At 39.4% G+C, this 25143-nt stretch overlaps 1 protein-coding gene across 1 annotated transcript in view; it reads right to left on the bottom strand.

Moving 5' to 3' along the window:
• The window catches only part of LOC140230908 (G-protein coupled receptor 54-like), a 36469-nt gene extending 24677 nt beyond the window's left edge, over positions 1-11792 (bottom strand). Inside the window, exon 1 of the mRNA XM_072311049.1 lies at positions 11547-11792. Within this exon, the coding sequence (XP_072167150.1) occupies positions 11547-11792 (246 nt within the window). The remainder of the gene's footprint in view (positions 1-11546) is intronic.
• Positions 11793-25143: the final 13351 nt, after the last annotated feature.

The raw sequence follows: 25143 nt of genomic DNA, 5'->3' as shown, positions 1-25143 counted from the left end.
ACTGGCATTTATTATTCCTAGCTTAGGGAACTCATACAGCATTACCAAAATGCAGCTCCTAGAAATTGTGCTTTTAGGGGCGTCTGCATTCTTCGCTGATTGTGCTCATGAATAAAAATCGCTCATTCTGTGGTAATTTGCCCCGTTTTAATGATCTTCAATGTAATAAACGAATTCATAGTACGGTCTTCAAGCGTTATAACCTTTTCATTATCATGTTATCTGTCACCATCTCCTCGGTCGAGAAAGAAGAGTAAAAAATGAATGGACAAAAACATAAATCAGAGCGCTTGGTCGTTAATTCCAAAATCATGCCGAGATTGCGGTTTGGGAATGATATCGTGTTTCTAGCAATTTACAACGGGATATCAGAGATTAAAAGGCATCTGTAGTGCCTGGGAAATTAAGTTAAAATGTTGTGACATGATCACAAAATTTAAATTGCTACGCAAAATACTTTGATAAAAAGATCTAAAGTCCATTATCAATATTTTTACCACTTGAATCACGAGATAATTCGTTTCTATTGTTTATTTGTCACGAGTCACCAGCACATCTGCAGTTTCTATTTTTCCAGAGTCTACGCCTTCTACGAACATCCAACCTGTCTCATTTTATTTCTAAAACGTGTTGAACAGAAAATAGTTCACTGACCAGACATGATATAACAATAAAGAATATTGGTTCATCAATATAGATGCTGTTCTGCTTGAAGGATTATTGTCCTTGTTGTTCCTTAGCTAAGTCTGATTAAAGGACAAAATTTTCATTCCATGCCAACCTCATTCGGCTTTCCGGTAAATGCTTGCGACTTTATCGGGGTGATGTCGGGTCACTTTTGATACTGACACTAAAGAGGTTGATTCTATTAAGGTAGGGCAAGTGAAAGTGAGGCTGAGGGAGACCTTATATCAGCAAGACGTCACGGATATGCCACTTCGAGAACTCGTTTAAAGTGCAGCCAAGGAATAAACTTCGGCTCAAGTCCTCTACCAAATGACATGATCTAGATTACCGGCACTCCCGCTGATATGTTGGGGGAACCCACGTGATTATCCAGGCATTTTAACAAGGTTCCACTCAATAAAGAACGGTATGAGTTTTTCAGGGTGCTTTTTTTTTTCGTGGAGGCAGAGGGTGAGGTCAATGCCGTGGCGATTTTCATCTTACAGCAGTAATACAACTAATCATCTAGATCATGTTTAGATCATTATATAGGTGCACGACGGATAGTATTCTCCTAACTCACGTACCTACATGAATACTACGGTAAAAAAAGTCCCCTGGAAAGGGCTGACAAGGGAAGAAAAAAGAAGTTCACACCAAATGAGTTTGACGGAGATTTCTCACCGGCACGTTTGATGATGGAGAGGGTCACAAATGTTTCAAATCAGAAGACTCTACATGGATTGATGCTACTCGTTATCAGGGAAATGTGTTTAATGCTCCGGTAGCGTGGCGCCTGCTGTACATCACCTACGTCTTTTCATTCCAGACAGTGGATGCACATAATGTACACCAACAAACAGAATAATCAACGCAATAATACATAGGGACAGCGATGCTGTTAGATACAACCAGAAGAATATCACAATGGCACATAGGATAAATAACATTTTGATTACTAGCTTCGATACCAGAGAAGTGGGAAGGAAAGAGAGAGAGAGAGAGAGAGAGAGAGAGAGAGAGAAAGAGGGAGGGGAGGGTCGATAATTTGAGAGAGAATGATGAGGCAGAGACAAATAGACAAATACAGAGGCAGTAGACGAAAGAGAAATACAAATCCATCGAAAGTAATTCTACTAAAGTACGCACGGCTGGATACGGATTGAATGTTTTCAAGTTTCATCCCTTTTGTTTGTGTGTGACAACAGGAAATATATGGATTCGGCCAGACCCTATAAATCGTATATTTGGTAACTTACTGACGTTACATGGTTGTTTTGCCAGCTCACGAGCTTTCTTTGCCCTTGGGACAAGAATAAAAAAAAAATCTGTATCCATGTGATTATGATTACGACTGCAATATGATTTCGTTTCCTGCTACATTCGGCATCTTAATTATTGCGGTTAGTCATACAGCCATGTCTATCTCTATAGCTGGTTGCGAAGACTGGCGTGTCTTGTTTGGTTATCATTTCGGTAACTTCTATATGCTCTCCTTCTATCTGCTCAGACATAGATTACTGTGAGAAATTGGCTTATACCATGTAGGCATCTAAGTAGTTGCACACAATGATCAATTTCCCTAGTGACGAAAAGTAACATGTCCTATTAAAGATGTTGCTACCTTTGTCATGTTTGTTTGTACTTATGTAACAACCACTCCATGGGAAAAACAAAACCACATAAAAACAACAACAAAGGGAAAACTACTGCACTTTACTTATCAAGAAGAGTGTAGCGTTCTTATCTACGATAACAAGAAGTAATAAAAAACATTGGAGAAAAAATAGGCAAACACATTATTCCATGTTGTAGTCATTGAAGGACAGCGAGGTGATTCAGTGGGTAAATCTGCCTTTCAATCGAATGACTCGGGTTCGGGCGCAGGTTCGAATCCAAGTGAATCTTACTGAGCAATGTTGTGTGTTATCATGTCATCCCCTCTGGTAGAGGCAAAACACTCCGTCCCTCGGATAGGACATAAAATGGGGGTCCCGTGTGTGAGAGAGTCACAACCCACGCACGTAAAGAAAAAAAAAAAAACTGCTCCATTCATTCATCGGAAAGGGCCGGGGGCATAACCCGGTGAAATGGTCCACCCTAAGTACTCAAACCTGTCCCCTATGGAAGACCAGCTAGTGCAGCTGAATATGGGCTATCCATATCATCTTGTCAGATGGAAATGAAAACAAAACAGATAAATAAAACATTGTTTACCACTGGTACAAAGAGTGCCCCTTTCCCATGAAGATACAAACTAAATGCCAAACCTGACTTAAATCTACCTGCGCATCTCCTAAAAGCATAATATCAATATGTATGACCTGGAACGCGCTACGCGTACACTGCATGATGAGTGATTGTAAAAGCTCACATAAATCTTTGGCGCAGGTGAGCCTTCAAAAAATATAAACAAATAGATGAATTAATAATTGAAAATTTAAAAAAAAATGCCCGCTTTGCTGAAGACAGCATAAAACCCGGGATAGGCCAGAGTGCTATAGGTGGGGGTGTTTTGCATTACCCCAAAATGCTGGGGGCGGCTAAAAGAGGCATTAATCGTCAGTCGTGATAACAGCTGGTGCCCCTTAACGGGGAGGCATCCGGGACCAACATCTCATCGGTCATCAACGTGATTAATTTACCGTCTCCCATTGTATCCACTCACGGTGTCATGGAGGGCGTTGCAATAGCGGATTCAGCGATAATCAAACTAGCATGTCCCAGAAACAACAGTCCTCGGTTTGCTGCTGTATCTTTTTTTTTCTATCATACTCTATCCATTTTTTGTTATTGATTCTTTTATATCTAAGATATTAAAAGGAAATCTCTTTCATGCAATGCAAATGATTGTGTCGGTTGCAGAAATTTCAAAAGAATCTTAACTATGTAGATGTGTAACTCATTCTTAAATGTGCAAAGCATAATATTTAGGTAAAAACGAAGTTCTTTCCATTCTTTTAAATTGACGAAACTTTGTAAACATCTGATTTTGTGCGGATTTAATGATAATCTAACAAATTCTTGTTAATCTTTCTCCAACATCATAATGCATGCAAAAAACTCTGTTAACAATGTGAAAATGGCAAGCCCAAAACTTCTACTGCAACCCCCTCCCCCTTCCCTTTTCAAAATTCGATGGTGATGGTTAAAAATGTAGTACGTGACAGTTTCGTTTAATGGCCTTTCTTCTTTTAATAAAGTGGTGCTTTAGGAAATGAATCCATAGGGATGTGAAATGTATTGAAACGAGCAAAAGTGCAGCCAAAGGAGAGGTTCGTCACTGACTTTCACCGTGCATCCTACCCAATCGATGAGCTTGTTTCAAGTCCCACTATGAATTCTGGTGGAAATTATGACATTATAACAGCTCTCGTGTACAGCGCATCGCACCTGTGGCGAAGTCTCTATGTTTTGTTGTTGTTGTTTCTTCTTGTTGTTGGGGTTTTTTGGAAAAAGAAAACAACAAAATGAAAGAAAAATCAAAGAGAGATCACTGGATTACCATGGCTTTAGATTTTTGATTCTCCAAGAAGAACCTAAGCTTAAGATCCACAATCCAGTCTAGTAGACACCATGGAATAATTTGAACGTATAAAAGGCAGCTAGTGGTGTAAAAACAAAGAGAAGAAGATTTCAAACTGTTTTTGAACACTAAAATATCTAAGGTGTTAAATGAGAGAATGAGTAATGAATTGGCAATGTGGAGTGGTAAAGTAGAATGTTGTTTGTTTGTTTGTTTATTTACATTACAAAAGTAATGAATTGGCAATGTGGAGTGGTAAAGTAGAATGTTTGGGGCTAAGTTCAGATAACGCATGTCACCTCATCTTCACTACCTCCTGTCCCTTTAAATAAGGTCATGAAATCTTTGTAATTGAAAGTTTTACAGAACTTTTCCTGGTTTGACTTGACATCGATCTACTCCACGAAGTCAACTTTGTCAAAATCACGGCCGACGCTCTCACTATAGGTTTGTGACATTGAAACTTGTTAACAAATTGTCCTACATCGACGTAAATAATGTAATAATGTGATGTTTGTGGTATGTTGCTCTGAATACAGTGGACTAGATTATATCATCACTTCACCTCCTAACGTCTGGAGCATTGGGAATTGCTAGAAATGAAAAATAACAAGCAATTAAATACAAATGACATTCGTCGACTGCATGGATTTCGTGATGACCTGTCACATACATATTACATGGCTCCAACCCAAAACGAGATACTTCATTTCATTTCATTTCATTTTATTCTAGTTCATTTTATTTCATACTTGGATTGGCAGGTAAGATCAATAAATGCTCCAGTGTCAGCAGATTTTATGTCCACATTAATATTTCTCAGCCATTTTGGCAAGGAGAGTGATGTGCACCGGGTAATTACATTGTTGCCGCTTACGCAAATCAATCACATTTGTTGTTGTTTGTTTGCTTGTGTGTCTGTGTATCGCGAGTAAAAGATCTCACATATCCCTCGAGCGGAATCGTTCTTTGCCACATGGTATATACATTAAGGAAATCCATCACTTTACGGCAGTAAAGGAATTGATTTTTTTAATTAATTCCACCCCTTTACGGTAGTAAAGGGATGGATTTCTTTAATTAACTCTGATATCATCTTTTGGCTGTTTTATTTTTTATTTTCTTCTTCAAATCAAGCCAGGACAAGAACACTGTGATCTTAGGGTGCTGTTAATCTGAGTTACAATTAAACTGAAACTGTCGCAACTTACGATCTGCTTGATTGCACACCTTGTTTGTTCTACAGCAGTAGACATCAGAAGCTACGACAAGAACTAAAGCACACACACACACACACACACACACACGCACACACACACACACACACACACACACAGACAAAGAGAGTGGGACAGAAAGCACGGGCGACTTGTATACCTGAAAAGAAATGAAATAACCAGCTGTCGTTACCAGTCGCTACTCAGAGGAAAATGATGGACGAGGACACATAAAAAATATTCCGCAAAAAAAAGAACAAAAGTTTACAGATGCCATGCGACTTTTAAAGGTTAAGAAGGATGATGTAGCTTGAGTGTCGGCTTAAAAGACTCGTCGCTATTTTCGTACACATCATGCATAAGAAACACCCCCTACGTCATTGTTCATGCCCTTGAGTAAATTCTATGCACAACAAATGCACAACAAAAACAGATCTATAAGAACTATTAAAAAAGGCGGTCACCATGGCAACAGATTTTTCTAATTCTGACTAGCAATGTGTCTTACACACTCAAACCTTGTAGCAGTCATTAGTGCCAAATTTCAAATCGAAATTTGCAAAACTGACGAAGTTATACAATCCAAACTATTTCTGTATCATTCAATTTATCTTAAGATGTCGTTACCATGTTAACGCATCATCTAACATTGACAAAAATATCTTGTACATGCTTATTGGATCCACGTTTCCTGAATATCAAGTCACAAAGTGAAAAACTAGAAGCTGTCGAATCCATAAGATTTATGATTCTTTCGAAATAAAAAATGTTGTTACCATTGTAACATATTAATCAACATTGATGACAGAAATATCTTCCATCTGCTCAGTGTAGGTGTCGCATGTTTCGAATTTCAAGTAAAACACGCGGTAACTGAGGGAGTGAGCTCAATCAACATTTTTTATGACTTTGATTACAAAAAAAAATGTAATTGTTGTTGCCATGGTAATCAATTGTTCGACATTTACGAAAGGTGTAACTTACACGGCTACATGCTTTAGCGGGCGCATGTACCAAATTCAAACCAAGGAGTAAGCCAGTTCTACTAAATGCTGACATTATTTTATTGGGAAAAAAATGCCGTTACAGTGGAAACGCCATGCCTGATATTTACGAAATAGTTGTGCTTTGTATGCACATCTACAATATTACTGCAAACATGAGTGCTAAATTTTAAGTCAATCGCCCCAAAATTGGAAAAGTATCTTAAAGGACAAACTTTGGGTTCGGAGAGAGAGTCCGACCAAGCGATTGCCCTTTACACACTTAGGTCTAGAGCACACTTACACATTTTGTGCGGGCGGAGTTAAATGACAAAGTAGGACCGAAACACAATTAAGCCACAAACAGAGAGAAAAAAAACACCCCAAAAAGAAAGAAAAAAAAAAGAAAAAGAGAGATTATTACAGCGGTTTTACAGGACGTTAGAAGCCACAGGTACTGCTTAGACAATGTGATTCAAAACTGCCCAGTACTGTAACTGTTACTATTAACTGATGTAAAGTGGCGCATCCCATTGGCTTAGAGACTATAGGTGGCGACCTGGGGGCTACTTGAGTCTCGGTGGTTGCGGGGTGGTCACGGAGACTGCAACATCTCTACGATGTCAACTGGAGACAAGCCTGGTCTCCACGAAGTCACGAGAGAATCGAACATGTTCGATTTTTTTGGAGACTTTTTTCAGTCTCCAGCTGGTCTTTGCGACGTCTCCATAGTCGCAGTCAAGTCGCGCAGACTCTTCGGACGTTGAGGAGACCCATTGGTTACCGACCGGAGACATCTCCGCGAATGAGAAGACGTATCTCAGAGACGTCGCGGGGTGACGTGTCCGCGACTTCAGGGCAAATAAGTTATCGGTTAATTTTTAAACATCACACGTTTTTATATTTCACGATGGTGATGATCACAACCACGTATAAGCCAATAACAATTGGTGAAGATTTTGGGTGACGTTCATTATTCCGAAGGTTCGTTATTCCTGTGGTTCGTTATTCCGAAACACAAATTTTCTGATCCTAGATATGCGCTTTACCGAAAATGGTACAAAAAAACATTCCCATGGTTTGCTTTTCGAAAAGCTTCGATACTCCGAAAAGGAAATATATTGTAAGTTCGTTATTCCGAAGATTCGTTATTTCGAAAGATTGTTAATCTTAAATAGATATTCGGTTTGTTTCAGGAGGCTTGTTAATCTGGAAATATGCATTAAGATTCGTTAATCCGAAAGTGAAAAGAAGATGCTTACTAACAAACGACGAAATACGAACTTAATTTCATTTTTAGATTAAAGTACCTTTAGAAAACAAATTAACCCATCTTCTTATCTCCTCATAGTGCACACTGATCAGTGCCTTATGCGAAGTATTAAAAAAAAAAGAAAAAACGTGGAAGTCAACGAACAAGAGAAAATAAGCATGCATCATGAAAATATTTTTGTTTTGTCATATCTTTCTAGAAGGGGTAGTTGTTGTATTGATTATTACCTTCCGTTACTTTTATTCAATATGTTATGGAGGTACGAACATATCGACAATACTGTGTCGTGGTGGGACCATCACATTATCATGACTTCACCACCCATCTCACCCCGATCTTTTGGTATTAATGGATTTTGCTGAAACTTTCGCCTGTCTATTGGTTCACTTTTATTCTGTCGGAAAGTTCATCTTAAACTTGAATGGATTTGCGCTTAAAGTAAAACAAAATAAATTGAATGACCCCCTTCATGTGACAATGTCCACTAAACAAGCATCGACAAGAGTGATTTGATAATCATCTTTCACGTTTTACATCGTTTTTCAAACTGAGACAACGATGTGGGCCGGGTCCTACGTAGAGTGATTCGAACAGTAGATAGAAAATTGGAAAAAAAAAACAGCTCAGGCAGTTATTCTTCAGTTTCCAGAAACATCGATCCTCGAAAAAGAACAAGATAGATCACCTTCGCATATTTGAAAAAAAAAAAAGGTTACCGTCAAAGAAAGAAAGTTAAGTGAGAAATAGAGATAGATAGATAGATAGATAGATAGATAGATAGATAGATAGACAGATAGATAGATAGATGGAACGATAGATAAACAGAGATGGAGGGAGAGGGGAGAGAGAGGGGGAGGGAAAGGAAAGGAGGAGTCAGAGAGAGGGAGTGAGAGAGAGAAAAAAAAAACTAGGAAAATAAGTACGGCATAATATGATTTCTGACATTGTCCTTGCAGCGTGTTGTCCCGTTGGTACGTTAACATGCAGAGTTGATTATACTGACATGACTTTATCCTGTATATTCTTCCCTGGACAACCCATGGGCACCATGCCTACCTCATCCACATCTCGTCTGTATTCATTCACGACTTTCATCCATCAAACTAGATGAAAGTTGCATTCTGGATATATAGGCGACTCGTCGCGTACGATGCCGGAAGTGCCGGGGGGCACTTGGGTATGTGAGACTTAGCTGTGTCCCGCCAGTGAAAGTTGTTGGAGTTTGTTCAAGACTCGGGGAAATTTTCTTTATCACTCCATCACAGCGGAGTTACCCAGTCACCGGTTTTATCCTCTTAATGTCGGCCGCACTGAAATGTCAAGTTTCTCTTTGTGTTTAACATTAACCAACCTATATATTTGTTTTTCTGTGACTCATGTTGTTTTTCATGTTCGTGCAGATTTCGCCCGTCAAGCCGCAAATTAACACATGCTCGCTCGTGGTTTTTTTTTTCTTGCTTATAGTACACAGCTACTACAATTACCATCCCAACAAATACGTCGCAGGATTATTCCTGCATGAATATGCATAAAACGGGAACAGGTTGAGATGCGTTAAAAAAAAGCAGAAGAGCAGAGAAATGAAGTGAGTAAGGGGAAAAAGAACAACAAGAAAGAAAGGAAAAAGAATTAAAAGAGGACTTTAACAGAGATAGAAGTAGAAAAGAATCAAGCAAACTTAAGCAGGATAAGAAAGACATGAGGAAAGGGACGAAAAAGTACAGACGAGGGCTGCTTAAAAAAAAAAAAGAATGTAGCTGTATTTGCGATGATTGTCAACTGAGAAAGGGGAAAAACCGGGGAAGAATTGAAAACAAGAGAAAGTATGGAAAAGAGAGAAGAACGACTAATGCCAATACTTCAGAGATATTCCCATTACTTTCTCAGTCGTTGTTTAGTTTTTGTCTACATCAGTCTCGCCTCAGTATTCATTTTTGATTGTTACTCCCGCAGAACATTCGGCGTGTAAACCCATCACCTCCAGCCTCGACCCACATTCAAGCAGGGCCCATGACTCCCCGGGGAGTTATCTCACGTACACAGCACTTCGAGCAGCAGGGGGGAGACCAGACGCCAAATTACAGTCATGCAGGTCAGCGGGAGTAGTTAATGATATTTCAATTACACTCAAAAATGTGCTCAAAGTAACACTTAATGGGCCCACGGCACACCGATGAAATATTAATAACAAAAAAGTGAAGGAGGGTAAGGTACGAGAGAAGTAGAGAGCTAAGAGAGAGAGAGAGGGGGGGGGGTGGGGGAGGGAGAGCAATATTGACACTAACCCCGCCCCACAAACACGCAGATAGAAAAGCAAATGCAAATTGAAAGAAATTTAGCACGAGCGAGAAGTACAGGCAGAGACAGATGCCTGAATTGAAGCGTACACAGGCGGAGAGAAATGCTGTTTTAAGGGAGAGTCATAAGGAAATCCATCATGGCAAGATTCAACATGGTTTGATATCTCTTCATGCCTGCAGTTGTGTCGTCAATGCATATATTCATAATCATTATGTCTAACAAACACGTAAACACCATACCTCAAAGAAAAGGTCGCTTGAATAAAATTGAGGAGGTTCGAACCAACCGATTTCTGGAAAAAATAATGTGCGGCATTTTGAATATCAGCAGTCGTTTTTTTTTAATATAATTTCAAGGAAGAGAATTTAGATGACATAAATTCAGTGTGGAACACTCTCCTGATTTCTCTTGAAGCCTCCTTATTCTCCACTTTCATTGTTGTTCCATTGTGACCCAGCAAGTTACAATATCTGATATATTATTCTTTTTATTAATTGTCTGCCAACTAATGTTAGTAGTTACGTCTAATCTAATGACGTCACAGCGTGTTTAGATAAGGTCATGTATGTGAATATGCTTATTGTACGACAATGAACACTTAAAACATCGGTTCACTTGGCCCGTTCCATGACAACTTAAATCCCCAAAGACTTTGCGTAAAGTTTTCATCGGGTATCCTTCAACAAAAGTCGGAACGGTGTTCTCGTGTTCCCTTGCAGTGACCGTAACTTTGACTAGTAAGAAAAGTGCGCGGGTGTGTGAATGTGCATTCATGTACTTGGGGGCGTCGTGTTTTGTAAAACAGCAGCAACAACAAACACGCATAAAACACCAATAAGTCATAAAGTGCAGCGGAGCGCAAGTGCATAAGTGCATCTCATGCACCAGGTTCATTTTTTTTTCTTTTACAATGACATCTTGACAAAGTGGGAAAGGAAAAGTCAAATTTCCGTTTCGACGTGTCGATAACTAAGTTGCCCTTTGGAGGGCGTCTATGTTGATAAATGTAAGACGGACAGAGCAAATTTTCGGAGTTGTTGTTGTTGTTTTGTTTTTGTTTTTTACTGACAGCATGAGGAGGGATTTCGGCAGGAGGTAGGAGGAAAGGACGAGATCCATCTTTGGTTACATGCTTCAAAGCTTTGATTCGTAATGCAAGTTGTGTCTGTGTATGTATTCGCTTGTCTTCATGTTTTTACAATATCTTTTTTTAAACTTTCTTATAATGTGTTTTCCTTGGTACAACTTGTACCGATTTTTATGATTTTTTTTTATCATGGCTACTTCTAAAACACTGATCAATTCAGTGCTTATTTACGTCAATATAGGCCATTTGTCAATCAGTTGCAATGAAAAACATCTCGACGGAAGAATTTCATGGATTTGAATTGTACTGATTTTGTGCTAATATATGTATGTAAGTGTTCTGTGTTGTTGAAAATGAAATGAAACGATATGAAAAATGAAATAAAAAGAAAACACGGAACAGAGGACACAGTATGCACATCTGGTCTCTTGTTTGAGCGGATCGAATCCTGTGAAAAATTATCCAAGGAAGAGGTGAAGTGGTTTATACTTACATTCATAGTGTAGCCAATTAGGCGACACATGAGATCACCCAGCGGCCAGGACGGCGTGTTCTTCGCCAGGACGATCCCCGTGGGCATGTCGCAGATGATGAGCATGGCGATGTCGGTGATGGCGAGGTTGAGCACGAAGTAGTTGGTGACCGTGCGCATGTCCCGATGCAGGAGGATGATCAGGATGACGATGGAATTGCCGAACGTACCGATGAAGACAATAATGAAGAGAACGACCACGGACATGGTGTAAAAGGCTTCGGAGCCTCCGCCTTCCGTGGAATTGGTTCTGTTGTAAAACCAGTCGGGGTCCATGCTGCTATACATTTTGGCGTTGGTTTACGATTTCCCGAAGACGACGAAAATAACGAAAAGGAAGATGGATGCAACTTTATCTTGTACCTCAATTACAGACGCAGCAAGATGATCCGTTCAATTGATTTAGGCGAGTGGAAAGCAAAGTCTAGAAATAGACGAAAACCAAATGCACACAGTTTCACAGGTGGATGAAGATGGCTTTCGGCGCTTTGGACACTAAACTGTTCACTGCGGCTTGCTTCACCATGAACAACTGCGTAAGTGCGACCGCATGGAATCTTTAGAGAAAGTCCCGCTGTGTACGTTTTGTTGACGAGCCACGCTGATCAGTCTTAAACTAGTTACGCTTCGCCACCGTTGCCGGTAGCTGCATGTTTCACATTCATTCTCGAGATTTAAAGACGATGCGCTTACGCGCTCTGTACTTTGCACGTATATGCTGTCATGTGAAACGTCACTTAGCGTCTTGTCACGCTATTTAATCTGCACATTGACTAAACTTGTCTTCTTTACGTAGTTTACATGTGTGTTTATTTACAATCTTTCAAATAAGCAAGCCAAAAAAAAAAAAAAAAGGCAAGAAGGAAACTGTGATCGATGCTTGGTATAAAAGCCAAATTCTCTATATAGATGATGGGAACAAGTTCAAAAAAGTGATTTAAAGACAAGTTGAAGACTCCGAGTTAGCAATCGATGCGTCTTCGTATTCCCGTACCTCGCAAGCGCGATCTGACGTGTAACTCATCACAAAATAGCACAGGATGGTTCGGTCCCTCCCACTGTCATTACACCAGTTGATGGGAGCTCCCTCTACATAAATCTTCGCTTAATGGGGCTCCGAGCTGGCACGCTGACGTTCGCGGAGAAGAGTCGGTGGTGAGAGATTATTTCACTTCGGCTTTACCCTGCAAATGAGAGTGAGAAAGAGAGAGAAAGAAATGGTGATCGTAACTCTGCGAGTCATCTGATTGGCAGCGCCGCTGCTACCGTGCTGTTTGAGGGGGGGGGGGGGAAGAGTAATGGATTGTGTTACATGAATTAATGAATCTAGAGTCATAATAATGCAACCTCATAAGACCAAGTATATGATACAGCACATGATCAACTTCGCGACGAAGCAACAGGACAAAATTGATAGAAGTAACATAAAAATATTCTAAATGTAATTCCAGGGTTAAGTGCAAAGTCATTTAGTCGCATACTTCAAGAAAGCTTACGACGAGAAAAGGGAAACTGTTTAAAACTTGCGGTGACTGCGAAGGTTGGAAAACGTGAGCGACTGTTATGAGCATCGTGCATTATCACTTTCTGACTATACAAAAGCCGAAAACAAAACGAGACACAGCTGTAAATCGAAAGTTTAAAGTTTTGATATCTATTGTAACAATCACCACGAGCAGATGCTGTGGATGAAATCCTGACTGAATGAGAGAAAAAAAGAAAAGAAAAGAAAATAATACTTTCGATGTGTGTTGTTTTGCTGCATGTGGTGCGAAGATAAAGTATCGGGTATTGAAAATTGTCTTCAGGTTTCAGGCTTCTGAAATCACTTTTCAAAACGCACTCAATTTTTTTCTATTATTTCTTCGAAATTTTCTGTCCACTTTGCTAGTATGAGCAGGTGGCGTTTAAATGACGTATTTTCTCTCGGAAAGCTTTATCGACCGCGTCTTTTTTTTTCTCGAAAATTTCATCTTCTTCTATTTTTTTTTCTTCTCTCTTCCTCTTTGTCTTTCCATCTGGAAAGTCATTGACGTTTCTCATCAGCAGGAAACAAATCAATGAGGTGTACTGATAGGGCGATTGATATGCGTAGCATTATATATATGTATATATATATATATATATATATATATATATATATATATATATATATATGTGTGTGTGTGTGTGTGTGCGTGTGTGTGTGTGTGTGTGTGTGTGTGTGTGTGTGTGTGTGTGTGTGTGTTTGTATGTGTATATATAAATGATGAACACATAAGAGTATGGCCAGGGTAAGGGCAAACACATCAAACAATTCATAAGGAGGCGCAAATGCGACATGATCTATTGGCTACTCTTAATGGTTTTGTGGTGGGAATCGATAGGGGGTTTACGCATAGACAGAGGAATGGGTTGGATATTAGGTAACGATATAATGTTGTTTAAGGCCAAGGAGGAACTCAACAATATGTTTCATGGCGACGGTGAATTATGTCCTCTTTGCCACTGGTGAGAGTCGTCAAGAATTATTTTTTCTTTCTTCCTCGCCCATGCCCCTCCCCCTTGCACCCCCCCCAACACACACACACATACACACTCCCACATCGAAGCATAGTAACGATGATCTTTCCCCTCCCACTTATGGCTACTGGGAGAACAAATCGTGCCTGTCGGCGGAATTGTGTAGTCACCGATCAAGCGACAAAACTCCGAGCGAAATTTCGCACGTTCGAGCGATAGGTTCCGGGTAATTGAACGATTAGCCCTAGCTACCTGCCATGCTACGGATAGCGCAGCCAAAGCACACTAGTTACATTCCCTTATCAGGCCATCCCACGAAGTATCTTAAGTAAAGTAAACTGCAAGTGGCCTTGTATAGAAGGGCGTCAAAAAAGAGAGTGAAGAAAAGAAAAAAAGAAATACAGAGGAGAGAGAGAAAGAAGTGGGAGAGAAGGGGAAAGAGAGGGAAAGAGAGAGAGAGAGAGAAGGGGAGAGAAGGAGAGAGAGAGGGAGAATAGGAAATCAAAGGAAAGAAGAAAAAAGCAGAAATAGAGGGAGTGGGACACGGAAACGGACAAAATGTCCGGGGCTTGATTTTGAGATGAGAGAGGCGTGGGAGAGAAATGTGCTCTTTTATTACACACAGTTGACAAGACTATTTTAGTTCATGCTGCAGAAGATGTTATAAATATGACGCCCTCCCGTATGCCACTGGAGCACGATGACCGGAATGTTGTGATAGCTAAACAGAGAGGGAGCCCTCCATTTTCCCCCACCAGCCAATATGACTATGATTAACCTTCTGATCTCAAAAATCTGTGAAAATGAAGAGAACTCGCCCTGGTCCCATCACACTGTCCTACCACAAGGTTCTAAAATGAACCAGAAAAAAAAAAGAATAAATTCTATGACTTTGATTCGAACTTTTGAGTCGTTCTTGATAGGGTATCTCGTGTTTACAAATCTAAGTATTTTTGTTTTGAAGGACATGCACCTGGTATAGCCGTCTTCCTCTTCTTCGAGGATCCAGAGTTCTTGTTATTCGTAGGAAGGCACGACGATGCTGATCTGTTGAGATTGATTTATTCTTGCATTGCAACTGCTCACAAATTGCCCTTCCCCGACGGAAATAACACTGATTAATCAGTTGTTTAGCAGTAGCCATGATTAAAAAAAAATAAATAAATAAAAATCATGGACATAGCTACTCGGGTTGGTTTCGAATTAACAGTCTCCCGATTACTAGACAGTTGGTGTTTCCAGTTAAAAGACTAACGAGCTTCTGTTCGACAGCTAGTCCTGGTTCTAATCTTTTGTACCAGCGGGTACTGCGTATAGAGGTACATGACTCTGTTTGATATTACAAAACGTGTGACTTCCTGCCTCGAGAGCTCTCTACCTGCATGGTACGATACGGTACACTATAGTTCGGTTCGATACGGTTTGGTTCGCCTTTGAGCTTCTCGAACATGGCATTCGGCTGAGTAATGTTTGAGTTAGCTGCTGTCAAGATTATCGTGATACATAAATTGTTTACATTTGTCTGTATCAACTCGAACTAAGAATTGACATGTCTCAACTTTCGATTCCGCCAGGAATACGCACAAATGAAACAATTCGTATGAAATAGAAAAAAATGAGTTACCTAAACCACCTTCCCCGTTCATGATGGACGTCCATGTGTACTAGATAATACCAGTATAGATAGCATCACTAGAAACGGAAAGGAGGCCGCCGCCTAGATGACGAAACTCCCGACTGGTGTTCGTAAAAGGTGGGTTTAAAGTTCTAGAGTGCACATAGTACTCAGGCAATGTCATTATTTGCCCTATCTACTGCGCAGAAGCATCGTGGCAGTCCACACATCTTGGATAAATATTGATAGACAAGGCTATCTCACGGCAACTGGATCCCACACATGAAAACAGAAAGGAGAACTGACTATACCTTCTATACAGGCAGTAACGATCACTCTGAAGAAAGCAAAGTTGTAGAGGCCAAACCGCTGGAGTTAAACCCTGTCAACAGTGATCATCTGAAAAAAGGGATGTAAATTAATGCAATCGCCTTCCTGTGTTGCGCTCCAATCAATAGCAGTGACAAAGATATGACAGGTCAATTCTATGAACAATTACCAGCAGAAATCCTTTTCATCTCAGCGCATGACATGCAATTAGTCATGGAGAGCGAGTTCTCGCAGATCGGGTGTGGCAATTGGGCGGGACATGGCAAGACCTTAGATTGAGACAGAGACGCAGCTCCACAAGCAGGAAGCACCAACGACTAACGGGAAGAAATGATCCAATTTTACACAGAGACATTTAGTTGGTTAACGTGGGACTTACTTATAACCTGGATGACATCATAAATGGTAATGGACGGCCAACGGCGTCCAGAAGCCGTCGTTAATATTACTGTAAGGACGCTTGTACTACAGGTGACGTTAGCGTATTTTTAGTGATAAGTTGTTGCAAAAAAACCAACAACAACGAAACAAAAAACAAAAAGCAAAAGAAAGCGAGCAAACAAATAAACAATCAATACAAAGAACAAGTAACATAGGATTGTACTCTGCGCAAGTTCAATGCTGGGCTCTTTGTCGTTTGCTCTTTAAAATGAATGAAACGGTTACCCAACTGATACCAAAACTGGGCTGCTCAATTTTGTCTTGAAAGGTACTAGGTCAGCTTACTGCACAGACAACACGCTACTCTGTTTTTGAGATAGCAATCAAAATCACATTGGACGATGTAACATCGAACGAGTATAGTTTGATGAGTCTTTAATAGCAAAGGTAAGTAACCTACAATGTAATCACTGTTAAAAGGGTGTAAGTTTATGGATGACTTCTCGTCATAATATCATTATTTAAAAAAAAAAATGATCCATTGAAAAATACATAAATGCGGCAGTTTGTCCTAAACATTCTGATGTTGGCAGTAACTTGGCGTCACTGTTGATCAACAGCTGAAATAACACATTCTTCACATTAAAATATCATGGTATGCTGCAAATACTGAGTTTAGTTGGACGAGTATTTGGTAGCAAAGTAAGTGATCATTGTAAAATGAGGATTTGTTTATGGATAAGTCCATGTCCTAATATATGATGATTAAAAAACAAGAAATTTAACCCTTGAAAATACATAGATGAGGCAATAGGCAGCTGATGTTGTGCAGTAACTTGGCATCACTGTTGATCAATAGCTGAAATAACATTATAATTTGCATTAAAATGTCACAGTAAGCTGAGATTTAAAAATACAATGTTCGAGAGGTTCTAGGAGTTGAGCAGCAATAAATAAGACCATGAACCATCTGGACAGGTTATGTTCCTGTAATTTATTCCTATTTCAGGTAAGAATTAAGCAGTTTGAGAAAAATGTTATGGCGGAGGAGGAGTACTACCCTCAAGGATGTGTGGGCTTGAAGTAGAAAGTCTATTTTCTGCTACTCGGCGACGATTAATTCTGGGAATACCGGCAGCGCCCTCGTTGTGTCCTCCAGACTCGATAAGTGGCGCCTTCTCCAGAAATTCTCGAGTACTCTGTCCCGAAAACACACAGACACACACACACACACACACACACAAGAACGCGCGCGCGCACACACACACACATAAACACCCACACCCACACCCACACATACACACAAAACAAACCACTTCATCACCACCTAACAGAGGTGTGATTCAGACCAGCATGGTTCCGGTGGCTTTATATACTCCGGCATGTTGAAAGAATTTGATTGCTGAGTGTGTGTGTGTGTGTGTGTGTGTGTGCGTGGGTGTGTGCGTATTTGAGTGTTTTTGTTGGGTTTTTTTTCGAACTCCGGATTTACGTACTTGAGAGTGAGGGGAAACACTGCATTAAAAAAATGAAGACAAAAACGAAAATACTAAGATGATTGCACACCTCTTCCATTCTTCTATCCACATGTTATAATTATGTGTGACGTGATACTCGTTATTCGATTCATTCGAGATTTTATGACTTCATAAAAATGAACATAAAACTGAGTAAAATTATGGTTACAGTGATTACAATGGAAACGTTGCATTCTACATTGCATAAAACTAATGACGGTGCACTTTTGTGGAGTTAACTTTAAGTGTTTTTGTTGGTTTTTTTTTTTGGTTGAAACAAAATATACATTTTATTTCGATTGTCCGCTCTTAGATTTTTCTTGTTATTAGAGTTATCTTGATGATTTGTTTTTCTTCATACATTTTTATCTCTTAATCTACTTTTGATTGCTCTTGTCGAACATAAACCCCACAAAACAATATGTGTTTCTATGATAGTGAGTGCCACATATGATTAATCTGATATTTTGAGAAAGCTGAAATAACGTGATCTAACTCGTAGAATTTAAACCATTTGAATGAAAGAAAAACAACAAGAAAAACACACGGAAAAACATAATGTCTTAAAATACAATCCAGTGCGCTCATACATGCCACTCGTGGTCATAAAACTGCACTTGCCTGCTCTTGTTTACTTTAACCCATAATGAAATCTCTAGAGGAGACAAATTCAGAACAGAACAGAAGACAGAACATATTTACGAAACAATTTAAGTCCCTGGTGCAATTCCGCCGCTTAGCTAGTCCCTTGCGTTTTTCACGGTGAAGAGAAAACAGTCTAATTGGAGTCGTTTGTCGGAATGATCGACATGTTTCTCTCCTAATTGGATGACATGCCCCACAACATTGGAGTTCTGATGACCGACTACAGAGTTGTGATAAAACAAAACTTGCTCCTCCCACACCTCCCAAGCGCAGCGATGACAACCCCTTTTTTTCACCATCACTCCCGCCGATATATAAAGTTGAAAGCACCCCACATAAATCTCACACAGACATGTATTTTTTTATTATATATTTACGTTTTTCTTTTTTTCTTTTTTGTTTAGGTTAGAATATCAGTACCGTCAGTGCCGTGCATACGGCGATGCACTAAAATGTTAGATTGGATTGTCGTACAATCCATGTCTGAATTGAGGAAACTGATTTGTGAAAACCGCCGACTGAACCTTGAAGGTGGCGTCAGGCTTTCAAAGTTTTATTACATGAGCGCGTTCTAGATTTGTTTGACACAATAGTCATCAAAAAGAGAAAATAGTACAGAAAAGCAATAACGAGAATGGACCAAGGCGAGAGCAGCGGTTGACCTTTTATTGCTCCCGAAATTGGAGCTAAAGAAAAACTGTTGAAGGGCGACCGTGAAGTTCGGAAGAATTTCCGGATTTGTTATTATCCTAAATTTCGTTGCGGATATTCATCTGCTCCAAAAGCAAACAAAGAAACAAACAAACGATAAAACAGAGTGATAAATCCTTTACATCTCTTATCCTCAAAATTTGTTTATTTTCAACCACACAAAAATGAAACAAGATAAAAAATAAAGATTCAAAAGTAATTCTCTCACATCCCCCCCCCAAAAAAAAAAAAAAAAAAAAACTTATGCAAAAATATCCGAAACGTGGATTACCGTTGTCGCTACAAAGATGCCTTCACCTCATATCAACAGTGTTATAAATATGCGTTTGTACAAAGAGGGTGTGGCCTGTTCGGTCCACGTTGGAGGAGAAAATGGATCGAAACTGGGACGATGGCGCTTGAGGCGAGGGAAGAATAAAGTTTTCTTGTTACTTTAAGTGTGACATGTTGAATGTGTGACATGTCGTTGGGCCACCAAAATTTCCCTCTGTTTCGTAATAATTGGGGCTTGTCCGGGAAGAACTCGGGACCTCTCGCACAAATGCATATTCATGACAACAGCATTAAATGTATTATGCTTTTGCCGACCGGGGTCCGAGCCACCGAGGTCTAATACTGCGGGGAAATGTTCTGTCAGTATAATATAATTTACATCAAACAAATCAAAACGAAAAGTCGACGGATGTTCTTAAAATCTCGTTGGATAAAGGTTAAATGTTAGGTGTCTTTGAGTGGAAACTTAACCCAACAAGCAAACTAAATTACCAATACCACCCATTAATAGACTCATCGATACTGTGTACAATAGCATCGACTTGTCTGTTTGTGTTTTTCTATGGCATCACACACACACACACACACACACACACTCACACACACACACACACACACACACATATATATATATATATATATATATACATATATATGTAATATATATATATATATATATATATATATATATATATATCTTTGTATGAGTACAAGTTCATAACGAAATGGACTCTTCAGATTTTGCCAGGATCACATACCATGTTTTATACTTTTCCGTTTATTTTCGTAATATAGTGCATCGAGGAAAAAGAATACGTCTTGAATGTATAAATTTGTGTGTGTATGTGTTTGCAAATATGATGATGATGATGATAATGATTCACAGCATTTCCATGGTGCCGTATACTTGTTTAAACAAAAACAAAATCAAAGGCGCAGATTCCTCTAAGAGAGTTAGTAATTGAATGTCTGCCAAAAAGTATAATAAATATTGTTATGCGTATAATGTATAGGTAATATAAAATATTTTTTATGCAGACTTTCTATATTCCATAAACTTTTTATGGTGATGGTATATAGTCTGCTAGGAAAAAACAAAACTTAGAGTCTTTGCATCCACAAATTCATAAAACATTCTGCTCCCTTCTCTTTCCTTAATTCAATTACAAAATGAGCATTTTGTACACAACAAGGAAACAGGAAACACGAGAAATCAGGACAGTCGCTGACGAGAAATGTGAGGAGGGAATGTGACGTTATGACAACGCAGTAGTCGCTGTGAGTTTAGATAGATTCCCTCTATTCGAATACATATTGTTTTTTATAAAGCGCATACCCTCTTTGGACATAGCGACTGTCCTACTTATTTATAGATCTGAAGAGAACCTCAGAATTTTGCTGAGAGTAAGTGCATAATACGCCGTTATACTCTGGGCTATTTTGCAAGACTGTGAGAGCTAATGGAATTTCCACTGGATGTAAATACGACAAGCCGTTGGTCATGTACTTCATTTTCGTCTTCAAAAGTGCTAAATCACAAGCTATCGGTAAATAATGCAAGTGACATTTGAAGGCCTTCCGTAGATGCATCTTGTCAGGGTAAATTTTTATCTTCTGCGTCTTCTGCGAAGAACTCTACTTTGTGCTGCCTCGCGGTATTCATTCATTCGTAAATTAGAATCACCGCTTCTTTGAAAAGAACCGAAACTGCGATCGATTGTTCATACCTATCCCAATCTCAATTTCTAAGTGTGTGCGTGTGGGGGGGGGGGGGGATGGTGGTGGCGGCGTGTAACATGTAAAATATCAAATTGAATCTAATTTTGTTCTTTTGTAGTGTATAATGAGAATGAATTTTTTTTATTAGGTCAAGTTTCTGCTACTTTCTTTGAACACCAAAGAAATTGTTCTGTGACCTAACGATTAACAACTTTTTTGGGGGGAGGGGGGGGGGGCGTACTTGTTACAGTCAGACAATAAACTTGACATTTTCATATCATAAAATTCACGCCTACATTGATATCAATTTACTTGCAGCCGTAAACCACTGCGGACAGTAAATTGTACGAGTAAAAAAAAAAATCATTAATAATATTCTAAACATTGATTTGATAAATGTCACCACGTGACAGTAGATCGCTGATGTGTAATCTTCTTCCATCAATGGAAGAGCAAAATCATATTCTGGGATGCTCTCTCGTTGGACAACATTTTCGTGTCGGCAAATTGACAAATAATAAAAAAAAAACGCTAGAAAATACAGATTCTCGGCCACCGGTAACTTCATGATTTACAAACATGAACTGAGGGACCAATAAATGTGACTAACGGAGACAGAGCACTATACTGTAATGAGATGAGGTACGCACCAGTGCGCGCATGAGGCGAAGAAGTAGCGCAGCACTTCCCAGTGGAGATGATGCGAAAAGGGTGCCTTGGAAGGATTGTGTTCTCAAGTGTCTTTGAGACTGATCAATATTAGGAAAGTGATGATCATTATTCTTTGTTTGTTTATTTATTTTTGTTGTTTTATTTCTCTGGAGTATTGTACAGAGTAGTCTGACATCAGAGATTGATATGTTGTTCCGAGAACATATTTTCTTTTTTTCTTGATGAAAGTCCCTTGATTTCGTCTCGGGATTTCCACGCTCTCTCAAAATCGTTTCAAACTCTTCGAATATTCTAGCAGAGCATTCTCTGTGTCCCCCCCCCCCCCCCCGACAGTCATACAGTAATTTATTATGATGTCTCATCGCTGCACACATGGTCGCACTACATTAACCCTGCACAGCAGGAAAAGAGCGTTTTCTGTATAGCTTTACGGCTGCTCTGCGAAGCACTGCACCGCGACTATGCCTTCGGCAGGTATAGCGCAACACCCTCGCGTTGGCGCCACGACAGCTGTGAGGAAAGCTGTCTATCCTCCGTGATCAATGTCACTCTAATCTCCAGGGCCTCTGTTTGAGGGAGAACTCGACTGCCCGTTAAATCACTGTGTACAGCATTGATGTATTAATCTCTTACAGGTGTTCCTTTGAGAATGGACACAGTCCCAAGTCCGTAGGTGCCTAATGATGTAACGTAAAGGCAGGTCAGACTACTCTTTCGTAGGTGAATTTTCGATGACAATAGAGTACCTACCGACCTGACGTGATGATAACATAGTCTAAATTGTTATAGCTTGGGTTGGAGCCAGGGCCCTGTTTAATAAAGCTGTTCGTAAAGTTTAATACGCATGACTTTACGAACAGCTTAGATATGGCAAGCCATGTGGGTTTCAGAATCATTGTTAATCTTAATAGCTGAAGATGAAATTTGCAGATGATAATGATTATCCTTACATCTTAACACACGCTTTTAGTTGAAAGTGTATTTTTTGCCCCGATGTAGATAATATTGATATACAGTCGTACTTTGTTAACACGTAAGGGATGAAATGGGCACACATATTTGCACTTCATATTCCAGTTGTTTGTAAAGTCGTGCGTAGCTATACGAAGAGATTCAAGAAACAGGGCCCCGGTGCAAGCATGGTTAGCGACAATAGTGCTTATATTTCTGGCTAGGTGAGGTTGTCTCGAACCAGTTTCCATGACGATAAATGGCTATGAAATCACACTTTGGTATTGTATTCGTGACTCTGTTCCAATATGCATTCTGTATGTATGGGCCATTTGCGAATGAACACAATTTACACACGGGCACGCGCGCACACACACACACAAACACACACACACAAGTATCATGTATAAAATCACATTTTTTTTTTCTAAATTCTAGATAAACGTTGACTTAAGCATAAAATGTCATCCAAAGAAGGAATTCAAAAATTAATGTCAGACTGCTGAGACGACCTACATTACTGATGTTATAAATCGAGAATAATATAAATAGAGTTGATTTGTTGATGTGCGCTTCGGATAAATTCAGCTAATCAGATAACACGTTACGATTTCTATTTTCTTTCTCTTAAAACCGAATCAGTACACTGGGATTCTGTCGATATATTTAATTTGGTACTAGCTTAGAGGGATGGTATAGTACTGGTGGAGATGAGGATTGGGCTTTTAACTTTTTTGCGAGATACCAAGAAACCGCCTATGAATTGATATACAGAGCCTACCATTCTAAGAGGAATTCAAAGTTTATTAGATGAAAATCGGTTTTTGAAGACTGAGACATCCAAAATCAAAGTGAAAAACGATCCTGATAAAAGGTGGGTCTCACCTTTTAGGAGGATTGTTCTGTTTTGGATATCTTAACTATTTCAAAACCAATATCAAACATGTCAAATAAACGTTGAATTCCTTTTGGAATCACATCCCCTTTCATACTACATAAGAAGTTTCTCACCATCTTAAAGAAAAAAATTGTTAGATCTAAACCAAAACTACCGACCTCTTTAAGCATTGTATTTGTCAATTTTATCATTCCTGGTTACTTTATACGAGAATTCTGACCACAGAAATAAGACAATTCCGATTTTTTTTTCTTATTTCGCAATTCAGATTTTGATTGCAAGGGGGAGGGGACAGGTAGGCATAAGATAATCGCAGATCAACCATATAGAGTCCCTTGCTTAAGTCATGCCTTCCGGGCAATGTGTAAGATGTTTACACAGCAGCTATAATTTCGCTCTTGTCATAATGACATTACGTATAACGAATGACGTAAAGATTTGATAATTAATGATTGCACAAGTCTTCTGCTTAAATCGGCAAAAATCAAAATGCATCTACGGCCTACTGTGATGATGATGACGTTTGAGCTCTACCAGTGACTAATAGAGCATAACGGTTAAGAGTGTTGTTCAGAATGAGAACAGTCATGGATAATAAATGCGGTTAGGATGTCAATTATGCGTTGAGCTCAAGACAGGGAGGTGAAATTACAAAATAAGGAAAAATAATTAATAATTGAAAAGGTGATTACACATATTTCAATTCCGCGTGTGCCTTCCTTTCCAGCGAAACATCCAATTTTTATGACTGCTCAGGGGTAAATCGATTTTGGGGACGTAATTGTTTTCCTCTCCTCGCCGTTCTGCAGTTGCACCGATAGAAACTAGTTGGATAGAGAGTGAGGGAGAAAGAGAAACGAATCCTGATTCTACAAGGAAGGACTTGTAGCTACATCTCTACAGCGGTTGTAATGTAGCGGAGCTGGATGTCATCTCATGGTGTGGAATATCACTACCTGGGAATTGGACGACAGACACCTTAGAACGCACCAAATCCAATCTGGTCCAAATCTAAATGTAAGCAATCTAATTCCATCAATTGGTATATGATTGACCGAATTGTAACCTCCCCGCGCTATGTTATCTGAGCGTCCCATCGCGCTGGCCCCATAGCGATATCAAAACTCTTACCGCCAAAACTCAATCAAACCTATTCAATTACAAAAAAAAAAAAACCTCACCGCGCTTTCCTACACACATATCTCCAAAAGTGTTACATATGACCCCCCCCCCCAAAAAAAAAAAAAAATCTTCGAAGGAAGTAAAAAGAACAAGTACTTTTTGTTCCATTAGAAGAAACCAAAAAAAAAGACAATAACATAAAAAACAAAATGGATTACTATT

The sequence above is a fragment of the Diadema setosum genome, chromosome 7 (assembly GCF_964275005.1).
Source record: "Diadema setosum chromosome 7, eeDiaSeto1, whole genome shotgun sequence".
Lineage (NCBI taxonomy): Eukaryota > Metazoa > Echinodermata > Echinoidea > Diadematoida > Diadematidae > Diadema > Diadema setosum.
This window is presented reverse-complemented; position numbering and strand designations above follow the sequence as displayed.